The sequence below is a fragment of the Callithrix jacchus genome, chromosome 8 (genome assembly GCF_049354715.1).
Source record: "Callithrix jacchus isolate 240 chromosome 8, calJac240_pri, whole genome shotgun sequence".
Taxonomy (NCBI): domain Eukaryota; kingdom Metazoa; phylum Chordata; class Mammalia; order Primates; family Cebidae; genus Callithrix; species Callithrix jacchus.
In genome coordinates, this window is record NC_133509.1 from 72,157,097 (window position 1) to 72,177,595 (window position 20,499).

The 20,499-nt window shown below is 34.7% G+C and overlaps 1 protein-coding gene across 18 annotated transcripts in view; it reads left to right on the forward strand.

Annotated features, from left to right (window-relative positions):
- The window catches only part of MIPOL1 (mirror-image polydactyly 1), a 413,275-nt gene that overhangs the window by 301,101 nt on the left and 91,675 nt on the right, over nucleotides 1–20,499 (forward strand). For 17 of the 18 annotated variants that reach the window (XR_623348.6, XR_004729856.3, XM_054240619.2 and 14 more), the window contains one exon: nucleotides 16,004–16,234. The exons of the other annotated variant lie outside the window; for it this stretch is intronic. Coding sequence is in view for 15 of the 17 variants with exons in the window: in XM_054240619.2 (XP_054096594.2) it covers nucleotides 16,004–16,234 (231 nt within the window). In the remaining 2 variants the exon portion in view is untranslated. The remainder of the gene's footprint in view (nucleotides 1–16,003; nucleotides 16,235–20,499) is intronic. 18 annotated transcript variants of the gene reach the window in all.

A 20,499-nucleotide genomic window follows, 5' to 3' on the forward strand; every position in this document is an offset into this window, starting at 1 on the left:
TATCCAGGAAACCCATCTCACATGCAAGGATACACAAAGGCTCAAAATAAAGGGATGGAGGAAGATTTACCAAGCTAATGGAAAGCAAAAAAAAAGCAGGAGTTGCAATTCTCATCTCTGATAAAATAGACTTTAAAGCAACAAAGATCAAAAGAGACAAAGAAGGCCATTACATAATGGTAAAAGGATCGATACAACAAGAAGAGCTAACGATCCTAAACATATATGGACCCAACACAGGAGCACCCAGATACATAAGGCAAGTTCTTAATGACTTACAGAAGGACTTAGACTCCCACACAATAATAGTGGGAGACTTTAACACTCCACTGTCAATACTAGACAGATCAACCAGACAGAAAATCAACAAGGATACCCAGGGCTTGAACTCAGACCTGGAGCAAGCAAACCTGGTGGACATTTACAGAACTCTCCACCCCAAATCCACAGAATACACATTCTTCTTAGCACCACATCACACCTACTCTAAAATTGACCACATAATTGGAAGTAAAGCACTGCTCAACAAATGCAAAACAACTGAAATCATAACAAACAGCCTCTCAGACCATAGTGCAATCAAGTTAGAACTCAGAATTCAGAAACCGACCCAGAACCGCACAGCTTCATGGAAACTGAACAACTGGCTCTTGAATGTTGACTGGGTAAACAACGAAATGAAGGCAGAAATAAAGAAGTTCTTCGAAACCAATGAGAATGAAGACACAACGTGCCAGAACCTCTGGGACACATTTAAAGCAGTCTCTAGAGGAAAGTATATAGCAATAAGTGCCCATATGAGGAGAATGGAGAGATCCAAAATTGACACCCTATCGTCAAAATTGAAAGAGCTAGAGGAGCAAGATCAAAAAAACTCAAAACCCAGCAGAAGACAAGAAATTACTAAGATCAGAGCTGAGCTGAAGGAGATTGAGACACGAAAAACCCTTCAAAAAATCAATAAATCCAAGAGCTGGTTTTTTGAAAAGATCAATAAAATAGACAGACCACTAGCCAGATTGATTAAAAAGAAAAGAGAGAACAACCAAATAGATGCAATAAAAAATGATAAAGGGGAAATCACCACAGATTCCACAGAAATTCAAACCATCATCAGAGAATATTACAAACAACTCTATGCACATAAACTAGTAAACCTGGAAGAAATGGATAAATTCCTGGACTCCTGTGTCCTCCCAAGCCTAAACCAGGAGGAAGCTGAAACTATGAATAGACCAATAACAAGGTCTGAAGTTGAGGCAGCAATTAAGAGCCTACCTCACAAAAAAAGCCCAGGTCCAGACGGGTTCACAGCCGAATTCTACCAGACACACAAGGAGGAGCTGGTACCATTCCTTCTAAAACTATTTCAAACAATCCAAAAAGAGGGAATCCTTCCCAAATCATTTTATGAGACCAACATCATCCTGATACCAAAACCCGGCAGAGACCCAACGAGAAAAGAAAACTTCAGGCCAATATCCATGATGAACATAGATGCAAAAATCTTCAATAAAATATTGGCAAGCCGATTGCAACAGCAAATCAAAAAACTTATTCATCATGATCAAGTAGGATTCATCCCAGGGATGCAAGGCTGGTTCAACATACGCAAGTCTATCAACGTAATTCACCACATAAACAGAACCAAAAACAAAAACCACATGATTATCTCAATTGACGCAGAGAAGGCATTTGACAAAATTCAACAGCCCTTTATGCTAAAAACCCTCAATAAACTCGGTATCGATGGAACGTATCTCAAAGTAATAAAAGCTATTTATGACAAACCAACAGCCAATATCATACTGAATGGGCAAAAACTGGAAGCATTCCCTTTGAAATCTGGTACTAGACAAGGATGCCCTCTCTCACCACTCCTATTCAATATAGTACTGGAAGTTCTAGCCAGAGCAATCAGGCAAGAAAAAGAAATAAAGGGTATTCAAATAGAAAAAGTGGAAGCCAAATTGTCTCTATTTGCAGACGACATGATAGTATACCTACAAGACCCCATCGCCTCAGCCCAAAAACTCCTGAAACTGATAAGCAACTTCAGCAAAGTCTCAGGATATAAAATCAATGTGCAAAAATCACAAGCATTCCTCTACACCAATAACAGACTTAAAGAAAGCCAAATCAAGAGCGAACTGCCATTCGCAATTGCTACAAAAAGAATAAAATACCTTGGAATACAACTCACAAGGAACGTAAGGGACCTCTACAAGGAACGTAAGGGACCTCTTCAAGGAGAACTACAAACCACTGCTCAACGAAATCAGAGAGGACACAAACAGATGGAGAAACATTCCATGTTCATGGTTAGGAAGAATTAATATCGTGAAAATGGCTATACTGCCCAAAGTAATTTACAGAATCAACGCTATCCCCATCAAGCTACCATTGACTTTCTTCACAGAACTGGAAAAAACCACCATGAACTTCATATGGAACCAAAAGAGAGCCCGCATAGCCAAGTCAATTCTAAGCAAAAAGAACACAGCGGGGGGCATCACACTACCGGATTTCAAACTATACTACAAGGCTACAGTAATCAAAACAGCATGGTACTGGTACCAAAACAGAGATATAGACCAATGGAACAAAACAGAGGCACCGGAGGCAACACAACATACATACAACTATACAATCTTTGATAAACCTGACAAAAACAAGCAATGGGGCAAGGATTCCATGTTTAACAAATGGTGTTGGGAAAACTGGCTAGCCATGTGCAGAAAGTAAGGTGTCCTTCCTGACACCTTACACTAAAATTAACTCCAGATGGATTAAAGACTTAAACATAAGACCTGGCACCATAAAAACCCTAGAAGGAAATCTAGGCAAAACTATCCAGGACATAGGAGTAGGCAAGGACTTCATGAACAAAACACCAAGAGCATTGGCAACAAAAGCCAAAATAGACAAATGGGACCTAATGAAACTCCACAGCTTCTGCACGGCAAAAGATACAGTCACTAGAGTGGATCGGCAACCAACAGAATGGGAAAAAATTTTCGCAGTCTACCCATCTGACAAAGGGCTGATATCCAGAATTTACAAACAACTCAAGCAGATTTACAGGAAAAAAACAAACAAGCCCATTCAAAAGTGGGCAAAGGATATGAACAGATACTTTACGAAAGAAGACATATATGAGGCCAACAATCATATGAAAAAATGCTCATCGTCACTGGTCATCAGAGAGATGCAAATCAAAACCACATTGAGATACCATCTCACGCCAGTTAGAATGGCGATCATTAAAAAATCTGGAGACAACAGATGCTGGAGAGGATGTGGAGAAAAAGGAACACTTTTACACTGTTGGTGGGAGTGTAAATTAGTTCAACCATTGTGGAAGACAGTGTGGCGATTCCTCAAGGCCTTAGAAATAGAAATTCCATTTGACCCAGCAATCCCATTACTGGGTATATATCCAAAAGGCTATAAATCGTTCTACTATAAGGACACATGTACACGAATGTTCATTGCAGCACTGTTTACAATAGCAAAGACCTGGAATCAACCCAAATGCCCATTGATAATAGACTGGATTGGAAAAATGTGGCACATATACACCATGGAATATTATGCAGCAATCAGAAATGATGAGTTCGTGTCGTTTGTAGGGACATGGATGAATCTGGAGAACATCATCCTCAGCAAACTGACACAAGACCAGAAAATGAAACACCGCATATTCTCACTCATAGGTGGGTGATGAAAAATGAGAACACATGGACACAGAAAGGGGAGTACTAAACACTGGGGTCTATTGGGGGGGAAAAGGGGAGGGCCAGTGGGAGGGGGAGGTGGGGAGGGATAGCCTGGGGAGAAATGCCAAATGTGGGTGAAGGGGAGAAGAAAAGCAAAGCACACTGCCATGTGTGTACCTATGCAACTGTCTTGCATGCTCTGCTCATGTACCCCAAAACCTATAATCCAATAAAAAATTAAAAAAAAAAAAAAAAAAAAAAGAAAATTAAAACAAAGCATAGCAAAGCTTATGGTATAGAGGAAAGCACTTCTAAGGAACTTTTACAGTAATAAATGCCCATATCAAAAAAGAAGACATGTTTCAAATAAATGACTTATTCTTTCTCCTAAAGGAACTAGGAAAGACTACATCCAGAGTTGGCAGAAGGAAGGAAATAATAAAGCTCAGAGAAAAAAAAAAAAAAAAAAACAAACAGAAGTAGAGACTAGAAAAACAGTACAAAAATCTACAAACCCTTAGCTAGACTAAGAAAAAGAGAGGGAAGACTTAAATAAATGAAAATCAGAAATGACAGAGGAGACCTTACAACTGCTAACACACACATATTATGAATAAAGATATGGCAATAAATTTGATAACCTAGAAGAAATGGATAAATTGTTAGACAATAGAACCTACCACACTGAATAATGAAGAAATAGAAAATCTAAACAGACTAGTAATGACTAAGGAGGTTAAATCAGTGATTAAAAACATCTCTTATAAAAAGTTGCCCAGGACCTGACAGCTTCACCGCTGAATTCTACCAAACATTTAATGAAGAACTAATACTAATCTTTCTCTAACTCTTCCCAAAAATTAAAGAGGAGAGAATACTTTCAAACTTTTTTTGCAAGGTCACCATTACCCTGATTCCAGAGTCAGACCAGGACATTACAAGAAAAGGAAATTACAGGCCAGTATTCATAGTAACATAGATGTAAAAATTCTCAACAAAATGCTATCAAATCAAAGTCAACAACTTTTTCAAGTGGGATTTATTCTTGGGATGCAGGGATGGTAAAATATATGCAAATCAATAAAATTGATACCTCACATTAACAGAATGAAAACAAAAGCCATGTGATTATCTCATTAGATGCAGAAAAAGCATTTAACATAATTCAACATCCTTTCATGATTAAAAAAAAAAATCCTCTATATCCTCTCACCAAACAAGATATAGAAAATATGTACCTCAACACAATAAAGGCCATATGAGAAGCCCACAGCTAACATTACACTCAGCAATAAAAATATTAAAAGCCTCTCCTCTAAGATCTGGGATCAGACAAGAATGCCCACTCTCACCAATTCTATTCCACATGGTACTGGAAATTCTTGCCAGAGTAATTAGGCAAAAGAAAGAAAGAAAAGTCATTCAAAGAGGAAAGAAAGAAGTGAAAATTGACATTGTTTGCTGACAACAGGATCACAAACCCTGAAGACTCAAAAAAAAAAAAAGCAACCAACTCTTAGAACTGATAAAACAGTCTGGGTGCAGTAATTCATGCGTGTAATACCAGCACTTTGAGAGACCAAGGCAGGAGGATCACATGAAGCCAGGAGTTCAAGATCAGCCTGGGAAAAATAGTGAGACCTCATCTCTATTTAAAATTTTTTTAAAAAGTAGCCGGGCATGTTGGCATGTGCCTTTAGTCCTAGCTACTTGGAAGGCTGACACAGGAGGATTGCTTGAGCCCAGGAGTACAAGGTTATAGTGAACTATGATTGCACCACTAGTCTCCAGCCTGGGTGGCAGAGAAAGATCCTCTAAAAAAACAAAAACACTTAAAACAAATACAGTAAAGTTGTAGGATACAAAATCAACACCCCAAAATCACTAGCACTTCTATGCACTAACAATGAACCATCTGAACAAAAAATCAAGAGAACAATCCCATTTTTGCAATAGCTACCCCCTAAAAAAGATTAAACCTTAGGAATAAATTTACCAAAGAAGATGTAAGACCTGTACAATGAAAACTCTAAAATGTCAATGAAAGAAATTGAAGAGGCCACAAATAAGTGGAAGGACATCTTATGTTCATAGGTTAGAAGAGTTGATACTGTTAAAATGTCATACCGAGTAATCTACCCAAAGTGATATAAGGATTCGGTGCAATACGTATCAAAATTCTAATGTCATTGTTAATGGAAATAGAAAAAAACTATCTTGAAACTCATATGGACCCCCCAACACACACACACACACACCCCAAAACCAAATAGCCAAGGGAATCATGAGCAAAAAGAACAAAGCTACAGGCATCATAGTCCCTGATTTCACATAATATTACAAAGCTATAGCAATTAAAGCAGCATGATACTGCCAAAAAATAGACCTATTGACCAGTGGAACAGAATAGAGAGCCTGGAAATGAACCCGCATATCTATCATCAATTGATTTTTGACAGAAGTGCCAAGAATACACAATGGGAAAGGATAGTCTTTTCAATAGATAGTGCTTGGAAAACTGGATATTCACAGGCAGAAAAATGCAGTTGGATCTTTATTTCACACCACACAAAAAAATCAACTAAAAATGGATTAAGAAATGAAAGGTCAGAAACTATAAAACTACTAGAAGAAAACATAAGGGGAAAACTATATGACATTGGTTTGTTGGATCTGACCCCAAAAAGCACAGGCAAGAACAAGAAAAAATAGACAGATGAGATTACATGAAACCCAGAATCTTCTGCACATCAAAGAAAACAATTAACAGTTTGATAAGACAGCCTGTGGGCTGGGAGAAAATATCTGCAAACTATACATCTGATGAAGAGTTAATATCCAAAATATATAACCCACTCAAACAACTCAATAGCAAGTAAACAAAATACCAATTTAGAAATTGGCAAGTGACTTGAATAGACATTTCTCAAAAGAAGACATACAAATATCCAGCAGATATATGAAAAAAAAAATGCTCAACATTCCTAATCATAGAGAAATGCAAATTAAAACCACAATAAGATATCTCACACCAGTCAGGATGGCTGTTGTATTAGTCCATTTTCATACTGCTATCAAGCAATGCCCAAGACTGGATAATCTATTTTAAAAAAAAAGGTTTTAATTGACTCACAGTTCCACATGGCTGGGGAGGCCTCAGGAAATTTGCAATCATGGCAGAAGGTGAAGGGAAAGCAAGGACCTTCTTCACCTGGTGGCAGGAGAGAGAAGAGCAAGCAGGGGAAATTCCAGACACTTGTGAAACCATCAGATCTCATGAGAACTCACTCACTATCATGAGAACAGCACTGGGGAAACCACCCTCATGATCCAATCACATCCCATCAGATTCCTCCCTCAACACCTGGGGAATTGCAATTCAACATGAGATCTGTGTGGGGACACAAAGCTTTACCATATTAGCTGTTTTATCAAAAAGACAAAAGATAGCAAGTGTTGGTGAGGATATGGAGAAAAGGGAACCCTTGTATACACTCGGTGGGAACACAAATTAAGTCAGCCATCCCTCAGTATCTTTTAGGAGATTGATATCACCACCCCCTCTGGATAGCAAAACCCATGGATAGTCAAATCCCTTGTGTAAAATGGTGTAATATTTGCATATAACCTATGCACATCCTCTTATATACCTAAATCATCTCTAGCTTACTTATACCTAATACAATGTAAATGCTATGTACATAATATTTATACTATGTGTTTAGGGAATAATCACTAGAAAAAAATCTGCACATGTTCAGTATAGATATAGAAACAACCATCCTTTTTTATTTTTGTTTTTTGAGACAAGGTCTCTGTCACCCAGGCTGGAGTGCAGTCAGTGGCATGACCCTGACCCACTGCAATCACTGCCTCTGGATTCAAACATTCTCCTGATTCAGCCTCCTGAGAAGCTGGAATTATGGGCTTGTGCCAACATGCCTGGCTAAGTTTTTGTATTTTTTAGTAGAGATGAGGTCTTGCCACATTGCCCAGGCTAGTCTCAAACTCCTGTGCTCAAGAGATCCAACTGCCCCGGCCTCCCAAAGTGCTGGGATTACAAGTGTGAGCCACCGTGCACAGCCAACATTCACCTTTAAAATATATATATTTTTTCATCCATGGTGGCTTGAATCCACAAATGCAGAATTCATGTATATAGAGGGCCAATTGTATAGTCATTATGGATTACTGAATGCAGGTTCTCAAAAAACCTAAAAACAGAATTATATGATCTAGCAATCCCACTTCTGTATATTTACCCAAAAGATTTGAAATCATTTCTTTTCAAGGGCAGGGTCTTGCTCTGTGTGGCCCAAGCTGGAGTGCAGTGGCATGATTATAGCTCACTGCAGCCTCAAACTCAAAGGCTAAGCAGTCCTCCTGCCTCAGCCTCCCAAGTAACTGGACTGCAGGTATATGCTTCCACACATGATTGATTTTTTAAAAAATTTTGTAGAGACAAGATCTCACTATGTTGCCCAGGCTGGTCTTGATCTCCTGGCCTCAAGTAATCCTCCCACCTCAGTTTTTCAAAGTGCTGACTTCACAGGTATGAGCCACCACAACTGGCATGAAATTAGTTTTTCAAAGAGATGTCTGCATTTCCATGTTCATTGCAACACTATTCACAATAGCCAAGTTATCGAATCAACCTAAGTATCAGTACCATCAAAAGATGAATGAATAAAGAAAATGTATATATATATATATATATATACACACACACACACATATACACACAATGGAATCCTAGTCAATCTTGAAAAAGAAGCTGAGTTCTGTCATTTGTCTTTGGCTTTAGCTTTTTTGAAGTTTAATTATGATGTGTCTTTGCATGCATTTATAAGAGTTTTCCCCTTTTGGAGTTGCTCAACTTCTTGTAGGTATATGTGTCTTGCCACATTTGAAAATTTTCAGCCATTATTTCTTTAAGTACTTTTTAGTTCTCTCCTCTTTCATTTCTTCTTCCATGACTCTGATGACCGAAATGTTAGATCTTTTTTTTTTGGCAGTGGGGGGGTGGGGGATGGAGGCTCACTCTGTTACCTGGCTGGAGTATACTGGTGTGACCTCTGCTCACTGCAGCCTCTGCCTCCTGGGTTCAAGCGATTCACCTGCCTCAGCCTCCTGAGTAGCTGCGATTACAAGTGCACACCACCATGCCCAGCTAATTTTTGTATTTTTAGTAAAGATGGGGTTTCACCATGTTGGCCAGGATGGTTTTGATCTCTTGACCTCATGATCTGCCCACCTTGGCCTTTAAAGTGCTGGGATTACAGGTGAGAGCCACTGCTTCTGGCCATTAGATCTTTTATTATAGTCCACAGGTCCCTGAAACTCTGATAATTTTTCTCAGTCTGTATCTCAGTTATTTGTACTGAATCATTTGTATTGTTTGGTCTTCCAGTTCTCTTACTCTTTCACCATCCCTTCAATTCTGCTATTGAGCCTATCCACTGGGCTTTTCATTTCAGTTATTATATTTTCAGTTCTAAAATTTCCATATGTTTCTTAATTGCATCTTCTATTTCTCCCATCTCCTCAAAAGCAGAAGCCTCCTTTCTATTAAATTGGAATGTATAATTTTTTCATTTTAGTGATGCCCATAAAATTGTATTTATGTGTTTTATGATAAAACTCAAACTTTGTTGCCTATGAGCTATACAGGGGTATATAAACATAAGTGGCTTTGTGAGTATAATCTCCTACCACTCTGCTTCTCAGATCACTACATTATGTAGTACACAATACATTCTTAGATAATAAGGAACTAACTTTACATCAATTCCAGGTGCTATAGGATATTTAATAGTTAGATATTTTTGGCTGGGCACAATGGTTCAGACCTATAATCCCAGCACTTTGGGAGGTCGAGGTGGGTGGATCACTTGAGGTCAGGAGTTCAAGACCAGCCTGTGAAACATGATGAAACTCCGTCTTTACCAAAAATACAAAAATTACCTGGGTGTGGTGGTGTGTGCCTGTAGTCCCAGCTACTCAAGAGCCTGAGGTAGTAGAATTGCTTGAACCTTAGAGACGAAGGTTGCAGTGAGTTGAGATCATGCCACAGCACTCCACCGTGGGTGACAGAGCAAGACTGTCTAAAAAAAACTCCAAAAAGTTAGATTATTTTTAATACTTCTTTGGAATTATTTGTATAGATTGTTACATTTCTAGACATGAATTCAACAGATATTTAGTGACACCCAACTTATATTATTAAATGTAGCATCCAGAAGGCTTTAAATAAATATTAATAAATATCTTAACACCTTGTCCAGTTTAAAATTCTTGAAATTTTCAGTTCAGTATTAATTGGCTTACTTTATAATAAAAAAAAACTATTTTCTCTCAAGTTACTTTAGCAAGTTATTTTATTAAACTAAACCAACTACAGCAACAGTGGAAGCAAATCATTGGAGTTACTAGACTATCTCATTTGCAGATTAAATTTCCTCATCCACACTCCTTAGCCATTCTGAATATATTTTCCTTTATCCATATGTCATTCAAAATTAAGACCTGTTATACTGGAGCATATGCTAATTTCCCTAAAAATAAGTGAGGAAGTCAATGATTTTCTTTTTTAATTAAAAAAAGAGTTTTAAGATGGGATCTTGCTATGTTGCTCAGACTGGTCTAGAACTCCTAGACTCAAGCAATCCTCCTGTCTTCGCCTTTGACAGTGCTGATTTTATAAGCATGAGCCACCATGCTTAACCTCAATTATCTTTTTGAAAGGGTCCTAGCAAATTAATTGATGCAGTAAACCAGGAAACAAAAGTATACATTATCGTTTCAGAAATGTATTCTTAGGAAAAAGCAGCACATACTTCTACATTTCATATTTGCTTTGGTTTTATTTATTTTAATTCAGTAAACCAAGCCTAACCTGCCCATTTTTTAAAAAGAATGATTTAAGAATGTTATCAGTAAGTGAATAAAGGTTAAGAAAACTAGTTTCCTTCTCCCAATTCATGAAAAACCTGTAGGAACAGGCAGCTGTTTTTCTCAGTAAAATGTTTATAAAATACCTGAGTATTGTGTAAGATTTGGTACAAAGTTAATTAGATATAAGTAATTTCTTTTTAAAATTGTACAGTTATGAATGCTTATTCTTTGGCAGGTTTTGTGCCAGTTGTTTTCGCACATGTAGATCTCATTTCATTCTTATATGAATTCCATGACATTTTTCTTATGGTTTTGGAGTTGAGAAAATTAATATTCAGTAGGTGTTTTTCCCAATGTCACTCAGAGCAAATGACAATTTGAATCTATACCTTCTAAGTTCAACCCAACATCTCTTAATCTACACCAGTTTCAGCACTGTTGACACAGTGGTCTGGATAATTCTCTGTTGTAGGAATCTATCCTCTGCAGTATAGGATGTTTAGCAGTATCTCTAGCTCCTATTCATTCACTAAATGCTAGTACTATCTCAGCCTCCCTGCCACCCCCACCAGTTGTGACCAAAATGTCTTCAGATGTTACAGAATATCCTCTGAGGAACAAAATTACTCCTGGTTAAGACCTACTGATCTACATTGTTGTACCTAAATTTTAATTTTATCCAAAATTATTTTAATAATTTTAATCCAAAAATATTTATCCAATTAAATAGCATATATAGAACACACTAATGATTGAACAATTACTCTAAAATAAAGAAGCATAAACAGAGTAAGTGCATATTGTAGGATGACGAGTAAAATGATCTCCTGTAAGGACTTGACCAATACCTCATCATGGAGACAAGAGAGGAAGTCAGGAAAAGTAGCATCAAAACTTGGTACAAATGGAAAAATACTAGTTGCAAGAATAAGCTGAATTCATGTGGGACATTACAGTTAAGAGAGAGAGTTCAATGAGCAGGTGGGCAGACAATTTGAAGAGAATGTAAATATCTGCAAGCAAAACATCTCAGTGGCTCATAAACCTGTTAATTCCAAGTTATATTTAGCTGAGGTGGCATGAAGAGTCAGGGACCAGGAAAATAGTCAGGGCCACAGACATAAGGTAATAGACCAGGGAACATTAAAACCAAGACAGAAGCCACATCAGAAAATATTTCTATTACATGGTACTCACTGGAGTGATATGCATTAAGGACATTTTCTACCTTAGCCTGCCATTGGACTCATTGTGGTGAGCAGCATAGGAGACAGTGTACAGGCTTATTTGATGTTAATTAGAAATATGATTATATGAAATATTAGTAAGTAAAAATATTTTTAAAGTTTTACTTTCTACTCTAAATTATAAACAATAAATTTATAAAGAATTATATAATTTTAAAACTGGAAGAGTGAATTTAAACTTTACTTATGTTATTACATCATTAACTTCCTGGTTAACAGAAATAGTTACCATCCTATGTGGATATTGTGTAAGCTGCACTATTTGATTACATGCTTTAGAATTTCTGAGAGTGATTCAGTGACTCTTCTGTTGTTATTTCATCATTTATGCCTACTGTAACCTAAAATATATTCCCATACAATTTAAGTGCCATTGAATTATAATACTACTACTATGCTGAAAATGCATCTAAAAATTAGTAACTTTGGAAGAGGGTAAATGTAATATGTCTTTGTGAAGAAAGCTAAACAAGGAGGCTCTGTTGTCAATTTAAAGAAGACCATTCTGAAGAAGGAGTACCAAAGCAAAAATTGTGCTTCAATGATTACAGATTTATAAATGCTTGAAACATAGCTCTCTTTCTTCACCTTTATTCCTACTGGAAAATTTCCTTAGAATTATAAACATTTTGATTTATTATAGTCCTTAAGGAATGTATTCCTCCCATAAAATAAAATTACTCTATATAAATGAAGTATTCATATTTTAGAATTGGGAAGAAAACCACAAGATGAATTGGAAAAAAAGCTATGAATTTTAAGTTCTGAGAAGGAAGAGTAGGATCTGTGAGACAGACTAACAGAGAAACATCAAGCTTTAGATTGAAGAGTCATCTAGGTGTATCTAAGAAAGTGTTATTTTTGCTATGACACACATACATAAGACTTACTAGATGAGTAGGACTTTGTCAGGTAGAAGCATGGATGGAAAGGCATTCCAAACAAATACCTTCAGCAGAAAATACTTGACACACTTGAGAATCTGAATGCCAAGCTAAAAGTTGAGGAAGAAGTGAGAGGTGAGTCATGCAGGGCTTTTTAGACCACAGCAAGTATAGAAGAGGGTTCCAGTGCATAGATAAAGACTGTGGGTTCACATTCTAGCTCTGCTACATGTATTAAATTACTTACCTCTCTTCATTTCCACTTCTTTATCAGTAAAAAAAGGAATATTAAATAGGACTTCTCATGCAAGTTGCGAGTTTCAGTGAGTTAAAGTATAGCATTTATTGTTTTTAAAGATTGTTTTCTGAGTGCAAAGAAATGCTATTGCAGGATTTTAAGTGATATAACTACTTTATCTTTTTAAAAAGATCATGTTCCTTGTTTGGGAAAGTCTTGATGGTAATTGACAGGTTTCCAACTCATTTTGAATAAGTAGCTTTTGAACTTGCAGGGACAATCCAAACATGTCCAACTGAGAGAAAAATCAAAATCAGGTATAAATTTGCCCCCTAAAAATTAAATGTTAGAAGATAGGAAGTGAGGAGTGATTAGGATATTAAATCAGGATGCCCATAATTTTAATAATGGTGAGATTTTTTAAATGGAATCATTGATTCTTAATATGTAATTGGTTACAATATAGTGGTTACTACTTTAGGCATGATAGGCAAACGCAGAATTCCCAAACTAAGCTGTCTCACTGAGTTTTAAACTAGGCCATATATGTAAAGTTAAAATATAAGGGAATGGAGTAGGCTAAGATTTTTTAAACAGTTTATGAAAAGCATTGCCATTAAAGAAACAGTGGTAAATTGAACTTTATTTAATTGAGAACTTACCTTCATCAAAAGACAGCATTAAGAGTCAGGCATGGTGGCATGTGCCTATAGTTCCAGCTACTCAGGAGGCTGAGGCAGGAGGACTGTTTGAGCCCAGAAGCTCAAGGTCAGCCTGGGAAACATAGTGAGACCTGGTCTCAATCAATCAATCAATCAATACACACATACATAAGACAATATTAAGAGAATGAAATATCACTGCATCCATATTACAATAACTAAAAAAAGCACTTGACAGTGCCATTCTGAGGGAGAATGTGAAGCAACTGAAACTCATATTTTGCTGATGGGACTATAAATTGGTACAACTAATACGGAAGACTATTAGCAGCATCTAAATCTAAATCAGAATCTGTTATCAGCAGTACAAAATCTGAAAATAACGCATGCTCTATGGAGAAATTCTACTTTAGACATAAATACCTAGGTCCCTCAAAAGACATATACAAGAATATTCATAGCAACAACAGTGGAATTGTTAAATAAGTTATGACGTATGTATGTAACAGAATATTTTGTAGCAATAAAAAGCAATGAATTATATGCTATAGCAAGATGAACCACACATACTGATTGTTGAGGAAAATAAGCCAGACAAAAAGTTTAAAAATAGGCAATTCACATTTTGATAAAGGTTGGATTAGTAATTAGCTTTTGGGGTGGGGGAAAAATGGGAGTGAACACTGGGAGGGGTCTTCTAGATTTCTGTGTTTATTCTGTATTTTGTTCTTCACATTTTTTCAAGCTGAATACTCTATATATATGCACTTTGTGTAATTTAAAATGTAATTAAGAATTAAAATATAACTAATGTTTTAAATGTAAAGAATATAAACAAGCATCTTTATTAAGCCTTTGCTTTTAGTTTGTTTTTCATTTCTTTCTTTCTTGCATCTTTAAGGGAGATAAAGAGGGTGAGCTGAAGAAAATTGGAACTTGGAATAGGCAAGATGCGGAAAGTGAGAGGACAGAAAAAGGAAAATGGGCAAGAGATAGTCTTTAGGCATATGGGTTGGTAAAAAGAACTGAGAAGAAATGAAATAGGATTAGTTAGATTAATAACAATATGAAAACCATGGAAAAAGATACTTTTTGCAGTCTACCAATGTGGCACTACACACCATTCTAATTTTCTATGTAGTAACCAGTTGACCAGGACTTAGTAACAGTCTGTAGTCTTAGGAAATAATTTGAATCCTGCAATGATTTCATTTGGTATGCTGACTGTCCTTGTTTCATGTCCATCCTAGTTCTATGGGATGCCTTCTCCAAAATAAGCATACTGTAAAGGCTTATAGGTAACTTAAACTAAAAAAAAGAAAAGTATTATTAGTCTGAACAGTTTTAAACAAAGTATCAGACTAGATATTAGGACAGTGCCAAAGTTCATTGACTAGCTTTTTGCAGGTTTAATAATGATATTGCTTTCTTTCACATTATCAATCTATATCATATAGTTAAGTTGTTTTACTTCAAATGTCTCCGATCGGCATTTCCTTTGTATGCATATACTGAAATGATATTTAATAAAAAAGAACATCTCCTATGTGGATTTTAAATTTATCTTATTAAATATTTATATTTTCAAAATGTCTTTATTTAATTGAGTGAGGTGTTTGGTGCCATTTCAAAATAACCTCAGCTGGTAGGTGTAATGACATATCAAAGGTTTGACCTTTAGCATTTTAGGATTCTATTTGTCTGCGTTTTCTTCTGCATTTATTTAGTCTTAATTTATATGCTATTTCTCTGTATGACTTAATGAGTAGATGTATTCATTATAAGATTCATTAGCCAAAAAGAATACATATACACACGTATATATGAATATATATTATTTCTGTGCAATCTGACTAGTTATTTTAAATTTATTTATATCTCAACTGTGACAAGGAGAAAATGCTGTGTAGGAGGCTGGTCAGTATTTGCATAAACCTCATCCATTCTCCTTAAGTGCTTAGCAGAATAGACCCTCAATCTCTTAAACCAATGCCATTCTCTTCTTACTTCTTTTAGCTTATTATATTATTTTATTTGCCTAGAGATACCTTATTTTCTAGTTCTCTGCTATCCCTTTAAAAGAAAATTGAATGTAATATTTACACTGATATAATTAAATTAACATCTGGCAGCATCTTTTTGTATGCTTTGGTAGCATCATTTGTCCGGGTAGCTTTCAGCCTAGAAGGAGAGAAATTATCGATTATAATATTGTGACATAAAAATTATTTTCATTTGCTCATTTAAGTATTTATTGATTTTTAGAACTAGAGAGTCTAAATGGCGGTTTTTGTTAAATAGCTAATTGATTACTCAGTCTACATTACTTATCTTTAAATTTTGTTTTAATTTCTCTCAGTTTACACAAATCTTTATCTCAAGAAGAAAATCTGAAAGATCAGTTTAACTACACTCTTAGCACATATGAAGAAGCTTTAAAAAACAGAGAGAACATTGTTTCCATCACTCAACAACAAAATGAGGAACTGGCTACCCAACTGCAACAAGCTCTGACAGAGCGAGCAAATATGGAATTACAACTTCAGCATGCCATAGAGGCCTCCCAAGTGGCCAATGAAAAAGTTCAAAAGTAAGTAAAATGATCTTGTAATACTTCAAAGACATTAAACAAAACAAAACAAAATAACACTTTCTTTTGGGAACCAAACATTATTGATCATATTAATAGCTTAAGACAAAAGTAGACTGAACCAAATGAACCTTTTTAGATTGGATACCATATGTCATATTTGGGGTCAAAAAGTTATTTTCTTGGGAATCACTGTTACCGTGTAGGGCAAACCATTTTTATTTAATAACTGATTATCAGTTCACGAAGACCATATTATTTAAATTATTTCACAGTCCCAAGTTAATAGGCAAAGTTATTAGCAAGGGGAAGAGGCAGTCAAGTTACCACCTGAACTCATTTAGCTTTACAATAATCCTGCTTGAGTTGAGATCATCTGTGATATTGCAGTCTGAGACTTGTAGATGCATAAAATCCAGTAGGGTGAAATTAATTTTCTTGTGTTGTTCTTCTGAAGTATTCAGTACTGCTTTTCACAGTGCATAATTATATTTGTTTATTTTAAATAATCTTTACATTTTTATTAAAATTTAAATGAAGCTGAATAATCTGTCAGTCATTTTGACAGCTAGCAAAATGTTAACAAATAGCTTATCAGGCAAAGAAGTCACTTATTGATTTATTGGACTTGAACATTGTAGCAGAATTTTCTGAGACAGCATTATGTAATAGAACCACTGTAATAGAATACATAGAATACATGTAATAGAACATATTTTAACCTTCTTTATGTATTATTAACAGCATTACAGCTTTCATATGTCACCTCCAATTTCTAAGATATACCTTTTTTCTTAACAAATTTTTTTTGTCAGTTTTACACTATGAAATAGTGCTTACTTCAAGGTTTCTTACTTCCCACTACTTCTTATTTGAAAATGTCATCTCAATCATTTCCTCAATATCCCTGAAATTATATTTTGATTAATAGCCAAAGTTATATAAATCAGTAGTCAAGACTGTTTTAAAACCAGTGTACCTGGAAACCTTTGATTTATGTGTATCATATGTATTTATAAGTTAAAAGATTGGGTTTATATTTAGTCAGAAACTATATCCAGTTATTCACAATGTACATTAATATTCTAAGAACACTGTGATATATATAGGTAGATACCATTTCTTTGTAAATCACAATCAGTAACTTTTGACAGTCAGTATCTGATTTAGCTCTGTTTGCTTCAAGTCTACGAATTACAAATTTCAAAGTTTTCTTTATATATGACACTTTAATTTCCATACATGACCAAAACAGTGGTTCCCACAGACCAATTCGAATTTCAAAAATCTTTGCAAGTGTTATAAACCTTTTATCTTTTAGATCTCATCAACTATAATCATCATTTCATTAAAGAAATCATCTTTATACACCAAGAAGTAGAAGTAACAATCTCAGATAATGGTTTAAATTAAATAACTTTAACTCTGACAAAATCAGTATCTCTTCCTAATTTTGTGCATTTAACCACAGACAGTTCAAAACTTTCTGATGCAATGGCACTAATCCATGGATCAGCATTTAAGTACAACTATGTCATTTATAAGAATTAAATGTTAAATCTCTTATTCTGATTTCCAACAATAAGACCTAGTTGAAATATTATAGGGTTTCCTTTTCATATTTGATCCACTGTATTTCATATTTAATTGCCACCAATTGGGCAAAGGTGTATCTTCATGAGGATATTGGCCTATTTTATTGAGTTTAAGAGAAATGTTATCCTCTTAAAGGAAACCAACTTATAAGACTTTGTAAGATGGTATTAGTAGACTCTCTAAACATCTAAAATCACTGTTATTAGCTAATATGTTTAAAAGTTCTTTGAAAATATATCAATATTCCTGGGAATTTAAAATTTAAATTAAAAAGGTTTCTTCACAATCACATTTCCCTTCACAATGAAATTTCTTGAATAACTTTTCCCTTTTCCCTTCACAATCAAATTTCTTGAATAACTGATTTATATTCACACTTACTATCTGTAAGTTTTCAATTCCCATTTACTCCTCTGCTATTCAGTATACTGTGGCTAGCTCGTATACTTAAATTGTTCTTCTTAAGATCACCAGTAATTTTCTAACTACTAAGTTCAGTGGCTCACTTTTAACTATATTTTTATTATACAATGAATATATGTTCATGGTAAAAATAAATAAAGAACTTCATATATCTTCAGCAATATAACACAGTGGTTTAAAAGCTCAGGCTTTGGATTCAGAATGTATAGGTATGTGAACCTGAACATAAAACACTATGCTAATGTGGAAAATAATACATCTATCTCATAACATCGCCATGATAATTTGATGAGCTAATACATATAATGCTTTTAGAACAATCTGTATTACATAATTTCTTTTTCTTTTGGCATTTTACTCCATTATACTATCTCATTCCTCAGATGAGCTCTGCCTTTTCAGGACTAAATGCCTTTGTGTATATTGGTCCCTCTGCTCACATAATGTTATTTTAGGATTTTTTTTAAGGTTAGCAAGCATCCAATAACAAATGCAGCCACTTTTAGAATATTTATCCTACTTCACTTTCTTCATTTAGTACTGTTCATCATTCCTTCTTGAAGTCTTTTCTTTTCTTAGATTCTGTAGCATCGTTTTTTTTTTTTTTCTACCTTTACAACTTCTCTGACTGTGTCTACTTCATTTCTTTCAGGGAATACACCTCCCAGATATCCAAAATAATGGTTTCTTAAAGATTTTATTTTTCTTCTACCTCTACACAATTCCCAGGAATGTCATCTATTTCCTTCAGCTTCAAATACTACTTATTAGCCAAATAACTTCCAAATACTTATCTTAGCACTCACCTATCCCCTGAGATCCAGTCTCAGATTTCCAAAACTCTTTACTCTTCACTTTTCTGAAAATAAAGTCCTGCCCATTCTCCTCTATTTTCTGTCACAATTAATGGACTTTAGCAACTTCCAAGCTGTCCTTGTTTCCTCACTCATTTTTGCCTTTCACATTCACTTTGCCACAAATCTTTGTTTTGTCTGCTGCCTAAATGTCTCATGATTCTCCTTACCTTATACTCTCTTGGTAATTGCATTCATTCATTCAGGCCCTCATCATCACTCACCTAGACTATTGGAATAATCATAAAACTAGTTGACCTGCATAGGTCTTTCATATTTATCCTCCTCACTGCCACCAATTAATCTTTCTAAAATGTTATTTGTATTATTTCCCTGTTTAAGATTTTTTAGGGCTCTTCATTCCCTCAAGTTAAATGATTTAACATGACATATGATGCCTATCACTTGCCTTCTCCCATTGTTCTAGTATCATATTCTTCTCCAACACTACCACAACCTCTTTGCACATGTTATTTCTTCTTCTTAGAATGTATTTCTCCCTTTTATTGCCTGGCCAAATTGTTGTTACTTCTGAAAGTCCAGTCCAAATGTCACCTCTAAAATAAAGCCTTAACTGGCTTTTTCCAGTTACTAATTTCTTTATTTTCTCTTTCTTTAATGTTTTCAAAGTATTTAATCCATACCTTTACTAATCATCTAGGATCTAGGATATCTATCTATCTATATACATATGTGTATATATATATACATACATATCACTCTTTGAAGTGTCAGGGGAGTCACCATAGTGTCACACAGGGTCCTTAGCATAAAGCAAACATACTTTCCACAAACTCGGCTGCTTAATCTGTTTGCAGGTTGAATTATAGAACAGGATAGATGACTCTGGGTGCTGGGAAGAGGAACAGAGTTCATTTCTACATTTTCTCAATTAAAAAAAAAACCACTACATATATGTACATCTATAGTACAAATATATATATACATACATATACAATTTATATATGTATATATACACATATAGTTTATATATTTATATACACATATATAGTTTATATATGTATATATAATATACACATATAACATATATAACATGTATATACACATATATGTTATTTATATGCACATATATAGTTTATATATAATACATATATTTATATATTATAAATATATATAATACATATATAATTTATATGCACATATAATTTATATATAAATATAATTTATATATGTGGGTATGTATTATATATGTACATATAATATAATATATTATATATGTACATATATATAATGTGTACATATATGTAATATATACATTATATATTTAATATATAATATATATTTAATACATAATATTAAAAACATTATATATAATACATATTATATATTAAATACATTATATATAATATATACATTATATAATATATATTT